Genomic DNA, 20,288 nt, shown 5'->3' with positions numbered 1-20,288 from the left:
TTAACTGTACAAAATTTCAAAATTTATCTTGATATTAAAAAAAAACCCTCATGTTTATAAGTTATATGAAAATTTAGTTCACCTCTATGAAACATTAAAAAATTGTCTGCGTTATGTTAGAGTGAGATGTTTTTACACATTGATTTACTGTTTAATGGGCAGAGAAAGTACTATTCATGCAGTGCACACTGTGAGATATAGAATCATGCCCAGTGGCAAGTTCTTTCTGGCAAGACATGGTCAAAATATCAATAGATAAAACATGGAGCACACTAGAGAGTTGAGGTGATTTCTAAAGACATATCCAGTAGTAACTAGATATTGTTTAGTACACAAGTGTCACACACTACTGCTTCATAACTTACACATGGGATACATTAACAAAATGATTCATTGTTCTAGAGATAAAAGAAACCATTATGGAGTTTGTGCCAACACATCTATACACGAAAAATAAATTACAATCACTTTGGTTTCTGACCAAATTATTGAAATAATCTCCCCTCAAACAAGCAAAAATGGCACGGATTGACTTTCAGGGCTATATACAGTGTATGCCTGTTCAAGACATCTGAGTTGGTCATTTTTTTAAAAATCAAATCAACTCAAATTACTCATATTCAGAATGCCGAATCCATAATTTCTGAGTGTAATGAAATTGGAATATTACCATATAAAATGGATCTGAATTTGTGCATGCAACACATGGAGTTGAACTGCTTTTCATAAACTTGCCTGAGTTGTGTTCCAACCCACATAAATAGTACAAAGTATTTTCATTATTATATCCAATAACAGTGAAATGGACATGCCTTTCTTAGATAAAACATCTGCAATTTTCATGTTCAATATCATCCTTACCTAATGCTGGAGTCAGATCAACAAAAATAAACTCCAAACTGACTGATATTTCATTAGAAATAACAAAAGTTTTATATTGCTATCTAATTTGGCTATAAAGGTTCATCTATATATCAATTTATTATTAATTTAAGTGACCGTTTCACATAGTAATCATTTATATTTTTATTATTCAATTATTAAAATAAAACCCATGATGATCAAAATACATTTTTCACCAATTAAAATAAATCATTGGGATTGAACAATAGATTGCATAACATTTTGATCACATATGAATATGCTATTATTGGCAGCATTGTTGTAAAGTCTTGAAAAATATGAAATAAGATATCAAATATAATCTCTTGGAAGTGATGTAAAATGAATAATATAGCATACATGTACTTATGCTAATCATTCACAAATTTGAACAAAAAACTGTGAATAAATTGAATATAATATTTTATAATGATATCTGGATAATACTTTTGAGATTCAAATGATTGGTTTAAAGCCGAGATCAAATTACTGAACAAAGGGAGCTCTTATTTTTCTTAGCTGCCAAGGCTTCCTTACATTGTTGGCTCATTTGTGAACCCCGTTTCTTCGGCTCACTGGTGCAAGAACCCCTACTTCCATCCTGTTTTGACATGGATTCCAATGAAGGCTTTTCAGCAAGGTTGGCCAGTTGGGCATTGTCATTCCGGAGAATTGTGCTTTCCATTTGTTTGCTTGTTTGGAGGGAGTTACATGGAGGTCCCCAGTCTATTCAGAAAAATAAGAAATGCACAATATTGATGATGATAATACATGTAATACACTTTTTTTTAACAGAAACTTACCAAGGCCAATTGAAAGACTAGTTCTAATTTCTTACTGTTTGGGAAAATAATAAACTTCTTCATATGAATGATCCATATTACTGAATTATATCATTCATTTATTTTCATATATGAAAAGTGTAATTGGGTCTTTTTCTATTTTACAAAAGTTAGGCAAAATCCTTTTTTCATGTTTCAAAGTCAACAACTTGCTGTAGTTAATATATACAACGTTCCAATGTATTTCATCACATAACATTGCCAAGTAAAGGTTTTTTATTCTATTTTTTCAAATATTTTTTCCCCCAACAAAAACTTTTGCAACCTAATTTGATCTCTAGTTTACATAGACTTATTTTTACATGTTAACATCCAACCATGGGAAAAATGGGAAAAGGACAGACATAAAACGGGTATTTTCAAGAGGGAAAGAGAAGAGTGATAGAAAAGAGGAGTGAGAGAAAGAGAGTGAAAGATGGGGAGGTAAGGAGTACTACAGGGTGATTATAGAACAAACAAAAAGAGAAAAACTGGGTGACTTTAGTAGCATGTTAATGACAGGCTTGCACATTTTGCATATGTTGCTCAAGGTAGGATCCTAGGATACGTGCACAATGGTTATTTCAAAACAGGTTAGAAGAAATGCTGAGAAGAGATATCACAGATAATAAAAATGATACTAAGCAAATAAATGCTGAAATTGAAGGGACTATCATTTCTAAGGTGATTTGGACGTAGCTATCTTTCTTGAAAAAAGAAGAAAAAATGTAGTGTCTACATTTCTATTGCCTAGGATATGATACATGTACTCTGTCTCATCTATTCAAACAAAAAGATTCTTTGCTTTATATTCCACATGAGATACTTCCATCTAATTATATTGAGAAAAGGGAACATTTTTCTCTCTCTAAAAGCACTAGAAATATGACCGAAGATGATTAACACCCCTGCTCTATGCCGTTACCATGGTAATGTAGTTTTCATCCCTTTTAGAAAATTAATCTTGCATGTCATTACCCAAAGATGAATATTTGTGAAAACTTTTATGAGCACCGGCTAAAAACTGGAAAGTTTGATCCAAAATTAGTTCTCTGGGATTTTTGGCTATAATATGGTTACCATGGCAACACTATTTCTGACATATGCAAAAAGTGTGTCTTGCCATTCTTTAGTTCAAGATCTTTTTGTGTGCCAAATTTTATGAATATAGGTCCTAAAATGAAAAAGTAATGTTTACACATTAATTTTTGTATCATGCCACTGACAAGGCAACACAGTTTCATAAACATGAAAGAAATATGTCTTGCCCATCTTGTGAGCTAAATTTCAAAAGAATTGGTTATAAACTGAGGAATATAAAGATTTTTACCTAATTTTTGCAATAATATACCATTCCCATGGCAACATAATTCCTGACACATGCAAAAAATGTGTCTAGCCCATCTATGCCCCAAGACCAATGTGTGTTCCAAATTTCATGAGAATTGGTTAAAAACTAAGTAGCCCAACAATACACCGATTCCAATATACACCCTTCAAACTTTGTTTGGCAGGAGTATAAAAACAAGATCTATTCTGAAATCTTATGGCTAGATCCAAACAGGTTGAGTCCCCCCAGGGTGCCCATGCTATTAACGCACAAATGTGTTTTTAATTTGTTTACGCATATGTTAGTGCGATTTGATTGTGGAGAATATAGTAGACAGTGCAAAAAACTTTTATTTATTACAGAAAGTAGACAAAGCTACCATTTTTTCTGCAGATGATACACGGTGCACACTCCAGATAAAACAGAGATTATATTTGCTATGACTCTGTAGATAGATTTCATTCAGAGATCAGCGTAAAGTATACTATTTTGGGTTTGATGGGCAAAGCTACTATTTATCACAGATTTCTGTTCTTTTGATTTACACCAGTCAAAGAGCAACTTTCCATGTGTGGAATATAATAGATGATAATGAATTCTTACAATGATCAAATGAACAGATATATCCTTGATAATAGAAATAAGAATTAAGACAATAATTACAAATATTATGTTTATATTGATATATTCATATTGCATATTTTTTACAGAAATATGGTGCAATATAAATGCTGTGGATCATCATGTCCATATTAATCAATACTACCCTTATTGATTCTACTACTACTACTACTACTACTACTGCTGCTGCTGCTACTACTACTATTGCTACTACTACTACTACTACTACTACTACTACTACTACTACTACTACTACTACTACTACTACTACTACTACTACTACTACTACTACTACTACTACAACTACCACTACCACTACTACTACTACTACTACTACAAAAAGCACATCTAACCACTCATCATTTCTGAAGAAGATTTTGCTTTTCAATCTAAAGTTTGTAATGAATATGGAACATGAGGTTCATAAATTGGTTGAAGATTACAAACAAGCAAACAAGGTTTTTGCATTACAAAACAAACATGAAGAACAGAAAAGGTGAAAAATAAATACCCTACTAGCTGCAAAATCAATAACAAAGCAATTAAACCATGACAAGCTATATGCATATTCTTTAAAGGATAAAGAATAAGATGGGAAGATGATAAAAATAATAATAAAAAACAATGACATAACCGAACATAATTGATAGGTGATGCATAAAATGAAGTAGCAAGGTTACTAGCTTTCAACAACAATCTCTAATTCTCCATCTAACCCTTTGACAACGGACAATTCAATGTGGTTAAACTATTTGTCTACTTTATTCATTATCAATATATCTTTTACTTACAGTGGGGATCACTACCATTAACAGGTAAATCAATTCTAGCTAAGGCTTATGCGACTAATGTGATATATATATATATATATACAGTGCGTCCCACAAAAAAACGAAACCGAGATTTATCATAACTTAATCACAAATACAATAGACAAGTGACCTACCAATGTAAAGCTTAGAATCTCCGCTTTCATCTGAAATTACTTAGATTATTCCTCATTCATGCATGAGTGAGCAAAAACAATTGAAGAAAGGATACCAAAAACTCATTTGGCTGGGGATATCCGAATTTCAAAAAGAAAATCACATTCCTAAAAAGTTCAATATCTGCTCTTTTATTTGATACCTTAATCACAGAAAATGGTCAAGAAGCAAAAAAGTTCTGTTCCCTCGAAACAATGCTTGTATTTCCATAATTCCATTAAATAAACGTGTTTTCACCGGTTTCCCACAGAAGCTATCGCATGGTTAACAAAAGACTTAATGCATGGCTGATCATCAACAACACGGAGTGTTGAGTGACTCGGAACGCTAACCTGTAAAACCTCTTCATTTTATGAAATTATTGAAATTTAAGCTTTATTCCAAATAAGCAGAACTTTGTCATTTCTTGACCATTTTCTGTAATTGAGGTATCAAATCAAAGAGCAGATATTGAATCTTTTTTAAATGTGGTTTTCTTTTTGAAACCCAGATACAGCCCGCCAAGTGACTTTTTGGAATCCCCTCTTCAAATTGTTTTTGCTCACTCATGCGTGAATGAGAAATAATCTAAGTAATTTCAGATGAAAAAGGAGATTCTAAGCTTTACAATGGTAGTTCACTTGTCTATTATATTTGTGATTAAGTTATGATAAATCATCGATAAATCTCAGTTTTGTTTTTTCTGGGACGCACTGTATATATAAAAAAACACAATAGTCTCTTTTTTTTTAAACGACAGATTTAAATTCTTTATGATTACCAGTATATAGAAAAGAAATTTGCCATTCAGTAAAAAAATTGAAAATCAATTAGGACAAATTCTTGGGAAAATGGTATATATTTTATTTCTTACAAGCTTTATAGTTACCATCTTCTACATTCTATATAATATAAGCTTGTAATAAATCCTTGAAAATAAAAATTATGATAAATGCAAGGGTGCAGACAAAAAAAAAAGGATCATGCCTCATTAAATTGAAGTGAAAAACCCAAACAAATGGATACATGTAACTGGTTTTTAAACTAGTTTACAAGGTAATTTATGCAACTCTGACTGAATTATTCAGGGGGAAAATATGAGAGATAATTATAAAGTAAAACTGTTAAATATTTAAATATCATAATAGATTGATATGCATGTGTAACAATGGTATCATATCTTTGGCTTAATCAACTTACCAGGACTTGCATCTCTAATATAAATCTGATTCATTGATTGTTGAAATTTACTGATAGATATTCTGACCAAAGACCCTACCCTGTGCTTCCTTTTAGAATAAACAAGAAGTTCTCCCTAAATGAAAATGGGGTAACCTTGGCATTATGACCAATTGGTCAGTGTTCCTACACTATCTTCTGTACAAAAAAAAAGAATTGATCTGTTATGTCATACATGACTGAAGATATTGTCATTTCTGAAATTTCACCAAACTGATTTACAGAATCCATCTTGTCATATTCCTTGACCGGTGAATGTTTAAGCGCTATGGTTGTTTTCAATACAATGTTAGACTCAGTCACATCCATCACAACACTCACCATGTTTGCATGGTTCAATTAACATAATTTTATAAGGAATTTCTCATGTCAAGTCCACCTAAATTTTTTCAATTTCCAAATCTATTCAGAACTCACAACATTATGAGAGTAAGGTAGGAGTCAGAACCAAAGCATCATGATAATTAAGTATAGCTATGGGTTTTTGTTCATCTTTAAAAAGGGGCAATTGCTTGAAAATAATATTTAGATGTTGAGACGCTAAGCTACCTTCTTCATCATACCTTTAATAAAATATCAATAATTTCCATGCTGAGGTGATCTGCATTCTGGCAGAAATGAAAAAACATTTCCTTTCAAGCCCAATCAATGTATTACTTGCAAATTAATACATCCATAGATCTTTTGCAATACTGTAAGAATATTAAAAAAAAGTGAAGTCCTGTCTTTTCTAAGCTTACAAACAAATATAAGTATTCTGCATTAACAATAACACAGGGCACAGAAGCTTTGTCTTGAAAAATAGTATACATTTTACCACAATGCACAAGTATCTGGGTAAAACTATTCAAATCGAAAGGGTTAAACAGGATCCTTCCTCCGAGAAACAGGGAGAATGGTACTACAGAAGTTCCCGAGTTTGAATAGTTTTAGCTTGTTCAAAGAATAAGTCATATATTTGTTTCATATGCCTTCTACCTGTATCATTCCTCATCATATCACATCTAGGAAATAATAAAGAAAAAAGTAATAACTTATGAAAAATGTCATCTAAACTTTTCAGACATGCTGCTAGCTAGCTTGGCAGGTAGTCTCTTTAGGTGCACACCCATTGATTAGAGGATGTATACTGTGGCTTGACCTGCCAGGTTCAGTGAATGCACCTTGACCGCGATGCGAGTATGGGGGGGGGGGGGAGCTTACCTATCAGACATATAAGGATAAGTTTAGTAAAACAATAGTTCAACTAGATAAAGCAGGAAAAATAATAAGTGCAGTTGACAACAGATATAAGTATAAGTAAATGAAAGTGATACATATATAACTGCTATACACCAGGATGAATTAAATTCATCACAGGAAGAGGTAGACATTGTGCAATCCTTACACAAAACACAAAGACAAGACCATGCAAAAAAGATAATCAATGTCACCAAAGATTTGACATACTGGTAAAATACACAAGTTTGATAATCTATTTGAAAGGTATTATCAATTCAAAACAGTTATACATATCTGAAGGTAGTTGGGGAATATGTTTCAGAAACTTTCAAGACAAGCAATTCAAGTGAGAAATAAAATTGCAAGTGAAATCAGAAATTGGTATCAATTGTGAATTAAAAGTGTGAATATCAAACGAGACATTTCAAACAAGTCTTCTTGCTTGAAAACAAGTGCAGGTGAGTGCATTAATTTGGTTGGCTTGAATATATTAGCTTCTTTTTCTCATCTTGCTTGAGGTATACAAGACAAACATATCTCTATAACGATATGAGAACACACTAAAAAAAATTTAAACTGCCATCTGCCTGGAACTTACAAGAAGGTCTGCATCTGTGTGTGCAGGTGTAAGCAGATTCCAGCACATAGGGGAGTTAGTCTGCTCCAAGTGAAGGGGAAGGAGACCAAGTGGGGTATGTGTGAGGATTGGAGACAGATAATGAAAAGAAAAAAAAGAAGATTGAACTGCAGTGAGATTCTTTATAGTTTGAGTGACATATGGGAGCACTTACAGAGGTCTTAACGGATAGTCAAGAAGGAATGGAGGGAGAGGGGCAGGAGAAGATGAGAAGAAGATGTATAGAAACAGAGAAAAGAGAAAGCAGAGAAAATGGCAGATGGTAAGGAAAATCCTCATAAAATGAATGGTTAATATCCTTATTGTATAATGATGATCTGAGCTAGCAATGGTAATACATCTTAAACAGAAAGAACATATTCATCAATATAAATATTGCACCTTTTAAAACTAAGAGTAATCCTATTATCCCTTTTTCCTTAAAAGAGATGAATTAGAAAATTCAGAAGAAATCAATGATAAAAAAGCATGAATAACTTAATAATGCAAAGAAATAATAAGATGATATTATTTTTAATCCCTGCTCAAGTTGAATATGTATTATTAACCATTATAAACAAGTATAATCCATTGTTAATTGAATGACTGGCAATGCATGCTATGACAGAAACCTTACAATGCACTTGTGGTAATCAGATTAGTAACCAGTCAAGAAACCATACATTATACACATCAGGCATTAATCAAAGATCTATATAACAATGACCTGTCTGTTATGTCTAAGATGAATTAACCAAACCTAGGTGAAAATGTGAGCATGCCGTGGATGTATTAATGATGTTATGATATCCTCGTTTTATCACTTACTTTTTACTTCCACACTGTCATGAGATAATAAAAGGAAAATATGAAAAGAGCTTCTGCCTTAAACCCTTCTGCTAATAGTCATTCTAGGGTAATCTAGATAATGATCTATTTGCTTTAACAAGGTTCTTCCAATGAAGTAAAATAGTGAAAATACTAGATCAAAGCCTGTTTCTTTTGTTTGTATGGCAACTAGTCTCATGCCCCTTTCACAGTGATCACCCAGGTGACTTGAAGGTGACCCAAGGATGACCTTTCAACATTACAAGATGATTCACGAATTCCTGGTTGACTTTCTGTTCCTTGGCTCATTTGCTGCAAATAATGGATTTACTAAATGTCACTCTCGATCCAAACCAAATCATCCCGAGACTTGACTACAATGCTTTATGAGTGAGATTTATCTTGAAATCATCCTTAATGCCACTTCATAGTGTAAAGATATTCCTGAAAAAAAACCCACCCCAAATGATCACAAAGTCACCTGAGATTGAGATTCTCATGTCACCCACAAAACCTCTTGGTAAAACAGAGGCACCTGAGCCTTACCCAAAATGCTCTGAGAGTGAGATTTCACCCTCACATTACCTTAGATGCACCTTCAAAGTACAATCATCCCTGACTAACACCCAGTGGGTGACTTTTGCTTACTGTGAAAGGGGTATTAGTTATTGGCCAATCTGCAACAATTTCCTGAAATAAGTGCAACAGAACATTAGAGCTTGATGCATTTTTGCTTTTTAACCAAATCTACATAGGTTCATGCCTATTTGAGCTGTATACATTTAGGTGTTTTTATACAAGTATATTTACAAAACACTTTTGATTGCAAGGAAAAATATTTTAGCCATCCCTTGATCAGTATGCAACAAAGATTACTTGTAATATAATAGGGACTTCAATTAATAAATATTGCCTAAACTAAGACACGATTATTTAGTTTAAGGTACAGTAATTCGAAATGAAAAATACGAGTATTTCACAATATCAAGATGAAGATGGTAGCCATCTACCATACACCATTCAGGCAATGATTTGTTTTCACCATCCCCTTCTCTAAGAATGTGAAATGTAAGATATTCTGGGGGTGTTCTTGTCATTCCCTTTTATTTCATGCATCAGGCAACCTGATGAACCTATACTGTTCTTCATTGAAATTCTGTACACAAACATGTGACTTGTGCGGTACATCTAGTGTAACCATTCAACATATCTTAGTAATGATAGTTCTGGTTACCTCCAGCTGATTAAAAAACGTAGATACGGCAGTGGTTCATTTCCATATTATCCTTCTACAATTATGCTTCATTATGCGTGAAAATGTGATCTTCCAATATTTGCTTTTAACAATTTTTCAGATTCATTTTCTGAAAGAAATATGAGAAGTGACAATTTCTTTATATTTCTTTAAAACATGTACAAATTACCCTAAATAATGGTAAAAAGATACACATTTTAGACAAATTGATAAGTATAGATAACAGCAACTGCTCACTGAAACACCTTGTACATATAACAATGAAAGACATACACAGCGACACAAGTACAGATATGTTATATGCTTACATATTGCAATCATTAAACATGTTACCATTAAGCTTTACTCAAACCCAACACAATACTAAAGTAGATGGACAATTGACATCATGGATTTGGTGAATTTCCTCAAATGCAGTTGTTCAGACTATTCAATGACCTTTCCAAAAAAGGCTCAAATCCAACTAATATTCAAGCTTAAATTCCAGCACAAAAACTGATCATTTTGATGATCAATAAAAATTACAGTGATTGAAGCATGATATTGAAGGTGACATCTGAAAAAAGTAACGGTTAAAGTTTTGTCCCACCATGCATTTTAATAATAAATTCCCTAGCATACCTACAAGATTAATATTTACTGTGCGTGTATGCAACAGAAAATGAGAAATTTCAACACAAATACCATGAAAAACTATAATACTATAAATAAACAAACATAATAACACTGAAAACAATCAAAATCCAACATGCAGATTTTATCTTTTGTTATATAAGAGAAACATATATATATATAGATATATATATATTTTTTTTTTTGGGGGGGGGGGATAACAGCCGATAGTGTGAAATGCTTGCTGCAATACTTTGTAAACCAGTTTCATTTTTCCAGTGTCACATGTGCTTACCTATACCGGTAAATTTTAACAGGCCATATTTGTGATTTACATTCCCAGTATTATTGTAATTATAAATGAAATAATAATTTACAAATAGGTACATTTTACTTGTATTTATATCATTTAGAGATTAAAAATATCACTAGGCCAAGAGGGGATTTTCTGAAAAACAGATTGACTTTATTAAATACTAGTGTAGACTACTATATTCTCTATCACTCCTTCTTTCTAATTTTTCAAAATGTAGATACTGCAACATTAAGAAATAAGTGATAAAGTCTGATCTGAGATACCATTTCCCTGGATTAACTTTTAGAGTTTTCCTATACAGAATAGAAATCCAGAGTATTGCCATCAAGAAACCTACATCCAAGAAGTTTTCAATACCTAATTTAAAATATCAAGTTACAACGTTAATCTTGTAATAGGGTGATACACACTACTAAACAGAAACACACTGATTGCAGCATTTTTTTTTTAATTTCTTTTTTATTTGTGTTAGTGATTGATTGTGAAGCTCTACACATGTTATTTCCTTAATAAAATAAGATTAGAGGCACAGTGAAGCTCTTTTGCAAGACAAATAATTTGATATGTTTTTTAGTCAAATATAGCAAACAAACAGAACTACAGAACTGCCTATATATTCTTTTTGTTGTGTGACAGTTAAAGTTTAGCATGTGAAAGTAGATTTGAATTTGTTCATACTCCACCTCTAACCTTTATTATCCCTCGGGTCTTGGGACTTAGCTTGCTCGTAGCGGTCCGCCAGGTTCTTCCATTCCTGGCGATTCTGCTCAACCCCATCCTGCAGCGGCCTTAGGGCCGGCTCAAATTCAGCAAAGTTCTACAAGATGAGGTTTGTTGGTTTGAGAGAGGGCAGCAGACAGGTAGTAGCAACAGAGAGTAATAGAGAATGTGATCTAGAGACAGATAAGGCCACTATGTATCCTCTTGATACACAACTCACCATTTCAATATAAATCATTGAAATCACAAGGAAACATAAAATATTAAAGATCAAAAACAAAACCCTTTACTGAGGACAATGTGTTAATAACTAGAATATTATAATATGGATAAATCTGTAGATAGATCTCAGTATTTAGTAAATAATCCTTTCAATTAGAAAATTGGTCAGAAACATACACCCAATCTATAGTTTTTGATGGGCAAAACAAGTCCTAAATTTCCAGTCTGCCTAAACTCTGGGAGTTAAAATACCTACCACTTTTATGCCTCATTGAAACATTTGTGAGGATATTTAAAAGAAAAGCTGCCAACATCAGAGCCAAGTGAAGAGATTATGAAGTAAGCTAAAGCATTATCACAAATTAGCATGGCATGCACCGAAACACGCATCAATTTGTAAAAAAAAACAAAAGAAAAAAAAAATCAAACATAAAAAGCCAAACAAACTGGGATGTTATTGTTTATTTGATGATTATTACATTAAGGACAAAAGGGAGGAATAAACTAAAATGGCACAATGACAGGAGACTGCATACAAAGTTATTATTCATACATAACACACCAGGTATGAATCAGAAACAAAAACATAACACAAAGAAAATGGGAAAGAAACAAAAATTGAACAAAAATAAAAACAAAAATGACTCAAACATGTGACTTCAAATGCTGTTCATTGTGTTTTAAGGAATGTAAAACTGATATAGTACAGTGGTAAATTTCAGTAAAGAAAATTGCTGTAAAAGTTTTATTTTCTTTATATTCTTATCTTTCTATTGAAAATTTCAACTTTTCTGACAACAAATGAGATTTTCAAAGAAGAAATTTTTCTGACAACATGAAGCACAATAAGTAGTCATATTTTCCTTTATACATAATGATCAACATAAAAAAATACATGAACATAAAAAGGGGGTGTCAACAAATAAAGTGTATAATTTGAATGAAGATAAAACAAGAAATGTAAAGTGAGCTTCTCTTGTGCTAACCATTTGGCTCTTTTCCTTCAGACAATGCTTGCCAGTTATCACGGTTGAGCTGAGTTCCGGATGCGAGCGGTTTTAGGTCTGGCCACAGCTCAGCGAACATCTGGGATTTTTAGGGTTTAAGTAAAAGGAGACAGTGAATGGAGGAATCAAAAGAAAAAGGAATATATAGATATAGAAAGGATCAGGGTAGGAATTGGACAAAGCAGGGCCACAAGATAAAACAAAGGGTAAATAAGAATAATCATGATTAATGCAGGTACAGTGTACAATGGTGGCATATTTTAACAAGTGATTAGGGGAAGGGGTGGAAGGGGAAGACTAAGGGTATGTTTCCATGCATATACAGGCAATACATGTGAATAATCTGGAATTTCCAAAATTAATCTGCCGCTACACAATGGTGCTAAATATATAATCATGTAATGAATAAACAATATTTCATGTCAATAAGAATATTTATAGAAGACAATTAATATTTCATTGTATTTCTAAATCAGTTATCATTGAGTCCAGATTCAAAGAGCATTGTTTCCTATTTCACAAAATTTCTCACTAATTGCAGTAATGCAATCGGTTCTTTTTCTTTTTTTACTGCAATTTTCATAAAAATATTCATTTAAAGGAAAATGGCTCAGGATAGGAATAATTCAATAATCAGATAGATGGTAAAATGGTAAATACATGTACATGTGTTCTAAAATTTAACACATAGATGTGCATACAAACAATTCATTCATTGAAGTCATTCAGTTTCACAAATATATGGATGCCAGAAATAACTAAAAAATTTCATGCAGAGGATACGAGTCAGACTTCAGAATCAATCAAATGAGGAGAGATGAAGGTAGGGATTAGTGAAAGCTGTATAGGCCTACACAATGCTTTTGAAATAATCATAAATACATCTATGAGTAAATATACATGTGTTTTACATTACATTTAGAATCTGATTTTATTCAAACATTGTTTATAATCAATCTCGTATCTCTTAAACAGACTATCACAATGGTATAAAAATAAAACCTAAGAAGCATTTACCCTTGCTTGATTTTGTTGTTAAATAATATACATCAACTTGGTCAATCATCAAAATGTTTACAAATCAATTTTTCAGAATCCCATCATTGTATACTATCTTAAGTAACAGTTTAGAGTGTTCATGAGTAAGTATTGTGAACCTGGAAGAAAAAACTCCCCAAGTGAAACTTAAACAATATCATACTAATATACATTCTGAGTTTTACTAATTCATTGGTATTTGTATCTGTGTTTTCATGTCTTATGTTATGGATGGGGGGGGGGGGGTATAGAAGGTTAAATAACAATATACAAAATTTACCAAGACCTAACAATGTCTCGACAATGGCCAATATAAACTTAATTATCATAGTTTCAGTAATACAAGATATCAGCAGCAGTTCAAGCTAAAGCCAGGGTAGTAATGGTGCACCTCGGAATAGATTTTATTGAGACAGAGGCACTACATAAATGCCTATTATCTTTACCATTTACATTCACAGAATAGATTTAAATCTCAAATTTATAAGTTCAAAATTAGTGACATTCCTAAAATAAAGAATTGTTCATTTCTAGTGATTTCTATGGTTTACTGCAAAAAAAAATTGAAGATGGGTGAATTAAAAAAAATTTCACTTGAAAATAAATTCCTCACTCACTTAAAAAATGAGCAAAAGAAAAATTTGAAATTGTTTTTATTGCCTATACTCTGAAGCATGCTTGCATATTTGCTTCCAATCAAGTCAATAAAGCTATGGAATGAAGTGCATGCATGTGCAATGTGTGATCAGTAGATTTGTTTTAACATACTGTACATATTTCATATTTTCATGCAATTTTTGTAAATGTTTAATGGTAATGAGAAGCACAAAATTTGGCTCTGATGGGCTAACATCCAATCTGCGGATCAAAGAATCAGGCATTGCCATTTCATTTTGCTTTCTTTTTTATCCCTTACTCGACCCTCTTCGTCTTCTTCATTAATTCATTACCTCCTAAAATTTAAATCATTAAAGTTGAAATATTGCAAGTATTTAATAGGATATCGTATAGCAAACAAATAACGACAAATTGGCTTAATACAATCTCTAAAACATAAGTGTTTCTTTCTAAAAAAAAAGTGTCAACATTACAAAATAGTTTATATTTTAAAGTACCTGATAATTGGTTTTGTTTTCTTCCTTCAAATCTTCATAAAATAATTTAAATAATCACATAAGTTGGCATATTTTGATATTTATATAAACCACCATATCCTATTTCAAACATTCATTACTTTCAACAAACAATTGGATATTGCATATATGGGTAATGCTCTTCATTTGGTTTAGATTTTATATATATACATAAATATCTATGTTGAATATTCCATCCCAATATGAAAATTTCTAAATAAATGGGAAAAAGAGATGATGACATGCTTCTTTTCAATATGAATCCTGCAAAAGAAAGGATTTTGATTAAACAAGTCAGATAATGAAAATATGGTAAAGTAGTGAAAATGAATTAGTGGGCTATTTACAAATTTGAAGTTTGCTGCAGATTTTCAAAATTAATCTTATACTGGGGGTCGAGGGGGAAAAATACTGCTCGTTTCTTTTCAATTCAAATTACATGTACATTTTGTATCAGAGCACATGTAATATTACAAAGAATACTTTGGAATTTATAGACAAATAGTCTCAGTATTTTCTTTCTTTTTGTTCTTATTCCCAAATTAGATGAATATGCCAACAACTCCTCATGGCTTCTTTTAAATCAAGAAATATACTTAAAGAAAAGGCATGTCAATAATCATAAAACCAGTTTCAAGGAAAGATAGCTTGAAAAGAAAAGGAACTTGGAATATTGATTTGATCTCTTCAATGAATAAGAATATTTTTTTTAAAGTATTCTTAAAACTTTCTACTCTTACTTCTACAAAAATCTGCAGCTATATACACCTGTACATATTGCCCTATTGATTAATTCAGCAATTAACTTGAATATGAATATAAGTGACTGGCCACACCAAAACCAATAATATGTCACCAGGGGAAGTGCTCTGTAAATAACCAAAATAGTAATTTGGTCTTCAAAAGAAAAAAGAAAAAATAAATAAATACTTTATCTGAAAGAATAATTCTTCTACTTCATACTTTAATATTTTGAGTTGTAAAGATAAATAAAAGTCAAGATACAGGAGTTTCTTTGACACCACTGTTTTTCAGACTGCTTGGAAGTTTCATTGAGATTATATTTTTCAGGCCTTGAGTGAACATCAAACTTCAAACCTCTTTTCTACTTATTCTTTGAAGCTCTCATTGAATTCCTTTTACATTCAATCAATTACATTACTTTACTGGGTTATTGTTGGTCAATTCAGATGGGTCAAATATCATTCCAAAGCTTATTGTGTGCTTTTTCAGGGTGAATGAAAAATCTAAAAAAATCAATTTGGGTAACTTGTTGTTGGCTTTGAGAGTGGCAGGTCACATAAGAAGAAATTATTTATTAATATGAGATGTAAAGATGAAATAAAATGGGGAAAAAATGATGCTGGTTCTTTTCAAGAAACTATACATGTTATGATACTATTTTAAATAAGAGAAGGCTCCTTTATTCCATTTTTTTTTCTGGGAGGGGGTACAATGTAGGTTATGAGCAGAAGCATTTTTTCAACCAAATGATATAATAGCATGTATAGGCTTCACAGTACACAATATAATATATATTTCCTGGGCATGTGATTGGTCCTGACAATGACCATCCAAACTTGACATTCTTGCTATCTTCAGGAGTCTACATTCTCTACCCACATGCTCAGGAAAGATATACTATGATATACTATGAAGCCATTAGGTTGATTTATTCTCCATCCCTGAAACTTTCAGGAGTTCAATGATATCATAGATGAATTATCCAGCTTACCTTGTAGACAGGCATGCAGATACCATCAATGAAACCCACTTGCATCTTAGGGAGTTCATCCTTCTTCTTGCGATCCATCATCGCCTTTTGAGATAAATAAATGTTAGGAAATTGGAGACTACATAAGAAAGAGAAATCAGAAGAATATACACCAAATCACTATCGCAAAGTACTATTCATATGTAAGAGATAATATTTAAAAGTTAAACAGCATATGAAATAAAGTATATTTGATTAATAATTACAACTTTTACCAACACAACTTTATGAGATAAAAAATTATTAACTTCATCTGAATTAATTTAAAGATGGGTTTTCATGGATCAGTGGTGGATCCAGACAGGTTAAACTCAAAAGCATTTCAAGGGCTCTACTGTTTGTACACAATGGCGTGCCCATTCAAAGAATAGTGTCTATTCTGGCTAGATCTTTTCAAATACATTTCTCAAACTGGTAAAGCCAATATATTATTAAAGAGGTATATGAATACTGATGTGGTATCTATGTTTATTACCATTGGTTCTTCTTTGAGTTTCTCTCTCTCCAAATCACCTTGCTCAAAGAATTCACTGAAGACCAACTCGGCAACTTTCTGTTGGACTCGCCATGGCTTGGCTATAGCAGACACATCACATGCCGTCATTAGCATACCCCTATCAGGGAGGAAGAAAATTAAGAATAATAAAGCCAGTAGACTACTTAAAAATCATTATAGGGAAGTGGTTTTTTTTCAATAATTGAAATATCACTAACTCTTTATTTTTCATTTATACATTTTTCAAATGTGTGATATCTTCATTATGTGTGTTTTCAATATCAATCCTGACTGTGAACACTTATCTATTCAATTTTATTTGCATAGAGCTTTTATGAATATTTATATAATAGATGTAAATTCTTTGCTTCATCCATATAACAATATTTTCTATTAAAAAACTTACTTTCTCTTCTACCCCTATGATTTTATACATTCTTGATCAATAATAATTTGATGGGTCATTAAATTTGAATCAATTTATAAATGCATGCAGACATGAAAATCAATACCAGCTTGCTCATATTATCCAATTCGGTAGTCTCAACGTAAACATTTGCCTCATTCAAGGCAATCACCAGTTCAACCATAAACAAGTTCAGACTATACCATCTAAGCACAATAAAAGTAATGAGGGACATTAATCATAAGACAGATTCAAAATGAATAAATACAAACATTTGAATTAAAACATACCCCCCCCAAAAAAAAAACGTGGGTGGGAGGGAGGGAGAACATTGAATAATATATTTCCATTCATATTAGGAGAAGTTTTATTTCATGCACCTGAGCAGTCCCTTCTTTTCCTCATTGTCCCACGTGTGCTCTCCTTTTTCAACCAGCTTGAAGAAGTCATTCCTCTTCCTATTTTTCAGGGATAGAAAATAGTATAATAAATTTTAATAGCACAAAATGGTTCTTCCAAAAAGAGAAGTGCAGTCCATGAAATAATTGGATCTTATGGAAAAAGACAGAATTTCATAAATAATCAGAAAAAACTATGTGAATGTCATCAGGAAAACTACATAATAATTGAATATATTTTTAACAAGGAGGCAATAAGGTAAGATAAAGAAACAGATTTTACTGATCACTCAATAGAAATTAATGATTAAATTTAGTCAAAACAACAATCCATATTATCTGCTCTAAAATAGGTTGTTTTGTGTACAAGAACTAGTCATTTGGGTAATGAACTACACAATCAATCATATTAAGAGAGAACTTGCATCATAAAAATGACACAGGATTATATTAATTACAATGATAGTACAGAAAATAATTGTCTTCAGAAAGGAACACCCATCCTCATAAGTACACTCCTGAACAAAATTCAATGGCATCTGTAAGAATAGATCAGTAAACCTACATAAGCTGGTTTACAATCAGTTTAATCTCAACAGGCTCTTTAGTGACTTGACTACACAGCAATTCCATTCCAACAATGAGACATGGACACTACACAGGCACTTGCTAAAATCCCTACCTTTAATACCGGAAATCAATGAATAACTACATAGCTTGGCAAATAAGCAGTATCATGAGCATTATGCATTCAAAATCTGTCCTAGGTAATGGCATAATTGCCGAGATGAGCCATCTAGATTCTTTGTCTGGGTTCATGCATATTATAGCAAAATGAATCAGTTCAGTGTTCTCAGCAAATATTTAAAATAATGTAGAAACAAAGTAAAAATAAGAGTATATGGTCTTATTTGAGCCACGATGGTGTCAAAAGTTCTTAATTGGTATACATCCAGAGCAAGTGTGTGTAGTAGTGTGTGTGTGGGGGGAGGGGTTCTTGCAAGCAATCTGTGTTTACTACTTCAAAATTCCACACTGCTATGTCGCGAGTACATATCAAATATGTGTGAAAATAGCAAGTATGTGATACGTCATACATGGCAAAAATGATTTTACAGTGTTTACCCAGACAGGGTTTCCTGATACAATAAACCTTCATGTTGCGATATCTGTACTAATTCTCTAAGGAGAATGAAACTGTCTTTTATTCAAATAATTTATACCAACTCTTTTACACTATTTCAATGAGTTGCATATGTCACTGATTTGCACCACCCCTTTTCTCCAAATTGAAATAAATAAAGTAAATATTCTTGTACCATTTCAATATCGTATTCATCAATTTCTTTTTTCATATATATAATCACATATTTTTGTCTGAGAAAAGCATGTTTCTACAAGAAGTACATTTTTTAAAACCAGAATGTGCATACTTGTGCAGTTTTTAAGGAAGTGTAGCCAGCAAGAAGGGAATAACTTCATGACATGAAGTCACATATTTCATCACAAGGTAAAGGTATGAACCATACTCTGGCACATTTATATTCTAATATTCAGTTCATTGTGTTAGCGTTAACAGTCATCTTTTTGGTGAGCATGTAAAGTTGAACACTGAAAAGAAATTCTACTTAAGTGGTAATGTTTAAAGAATATTGAATTCAAGACGAGGCAATATCAACAGTACCCTACATGTAGCTTGTATATGCTAGTTAATAGCTGTAGTAAGCTAGCCTATCACGTCTTGAAAACATGCTCACCATGGGTTTCGATATGGATTCTCCAATTATACCTCAAGATGACCTTTCCAAAATGTTTCATATTCCCCCATCTCGATCTATTGATGACCAAGAAATAAAGATAGCAAGCAATGCTTGTGAACCCAAAGGTTTGACATACATTATCTCCCAATCCAGCAGGGGGGTGCTGCTTTATAGCTCCTCGCATCTGTGCGTGGTTGGGTCAATATTTTAAAGAATACGGAGGAAGAGGAAGCGTTTACAGGGTGTAGAGCAGACAAATGAAGAGAACATACAATCACTGCATAATGGATGCACTTACTTGAAGTAGATAGCCAAATCGGTTGACAGAATGGCACTCTCCAAGATCCTAATAGCTTCCCGATAATCGTCAGGATTCATGAACTCAAAGATGTTGTTTCCCTATAAAGGGGAGAAAGTAAATGTACTTCATCACATGAATTATCCATTCTTAATTTGAATAGTAAATGAAGGCTAGACTATTCCTTTAATGATAAATGCATATGTCTATCACTATCACGTACGTTAATCCCTCCAACTCAGTGTAAAAAGTGGGCGGAGCTAAATCGGATTTTCGCGCCTAGCAACCCTGTTAGCATCGTTTGGCTCACTCTCCATAATGTCTGCGATA

At 32.4% G+C, this 20,288-nt stretch overlaps 1 protein-coding gene across 7 annotated transcripts; it reads right to left on the bottom strand.

Moving 5' to 3' along the window:
* Positions 1 to 593: 593 nt before the first annotated feature.
* On the bottom strand, positions 594 to 20,055 carry LOC129273358 (cGMP-specific 3',5'-cyclic phosphodiesterase-like). 7 transcript variants are annotated; one of them, XR_008585822.2, is made up of 8 exons: positions 19,959 to 20,055; positions 17,883 to 17,960; positions 17,076 to 17,214; positions 16,562 to 16,645; positions 12,635 to 12,734; positions 11,397 to 11,523; positions 7,678 to 7,737; positions 594 to 1,608 (listed from the first exon to the last, which is right to left on the bottom strand). XR_008585822.2 is itself a non-coding variant. In XM_054910383.2 (7 exons), the coding sequence occupies exons 1-6, from the start codon at positions 20,036 to 20,038 to the stop codon at positions 8,527 to 8,529; spliced, it is 492 nt and encodes a 163-aa protein (XP_054766358.1). In that variant the 5' UTR covers positions 20,039 to 20,055; the 3' UTR covers positions 1,521 to 1,608; positions 8,524 to 8,526. The 7 variants fall into 7 exon arrangements, 4 of the variants coding, with proteins under 4 accessions (XP_063963227.1, XP_054766358.1, XP_063963228.1 ...); XR_008585823.2 differs by lacking the exon at positions 11,397 to 11,523; XR_010295199.1 differs by lacking the exon at positions 12,635 to 12,734.
* Between the last annotated feature and the right edge of the window lie 233 nt (positions 20,056 to 20,288).

This window comes from Lytechinus pictus, chromosome 12 (assembly GCF_037042905.1).
Source record: "Lytechinus pictus isolate F3 Inbred chromosome 12, Lp3.0, whole genome shotgun sequence".
NCBI classification, from domain to species: Eukaryota; Metazoa; Echinodermata; class Echinoidea; order Temnopleuroida; family Toxopneustidae; genus Lytechinus; species Lytechinus pictus.
The sequence above is the reverse complement of the archived record's forward strand: the minus strand, read 5'-3'. Positions and strand labels throughout refer to the sequence as shown.

What these genes read in the sequence shown, in the direction of transcription:
- LOC129273358 (XM_064107157.1), bottom strand. Translation starts at nt 20,038, where the DNA reads ATGAATCCTGACGATTATCGGGAAGCTATTAGGATCTTGGAGAGTGCC. An exon ending in GATTTGGCTATCTACTTCAA is followed by an intron (nt 17,961 to 19,958) that starts GTAAGTGCATCC and finishes CCTGAAAAATAG; the next exon opens with GAAGAGGAATGACTTCTTCA. An exon ending in GAAAAGAAGGGACTGCTCAG is followed by an intron (nt 17,215 to 17,882) that starts GTGCATGAAATA and finishes CCTCCCTGATAG; the next exon opens with GGGTATGCTAATGACGGCAT.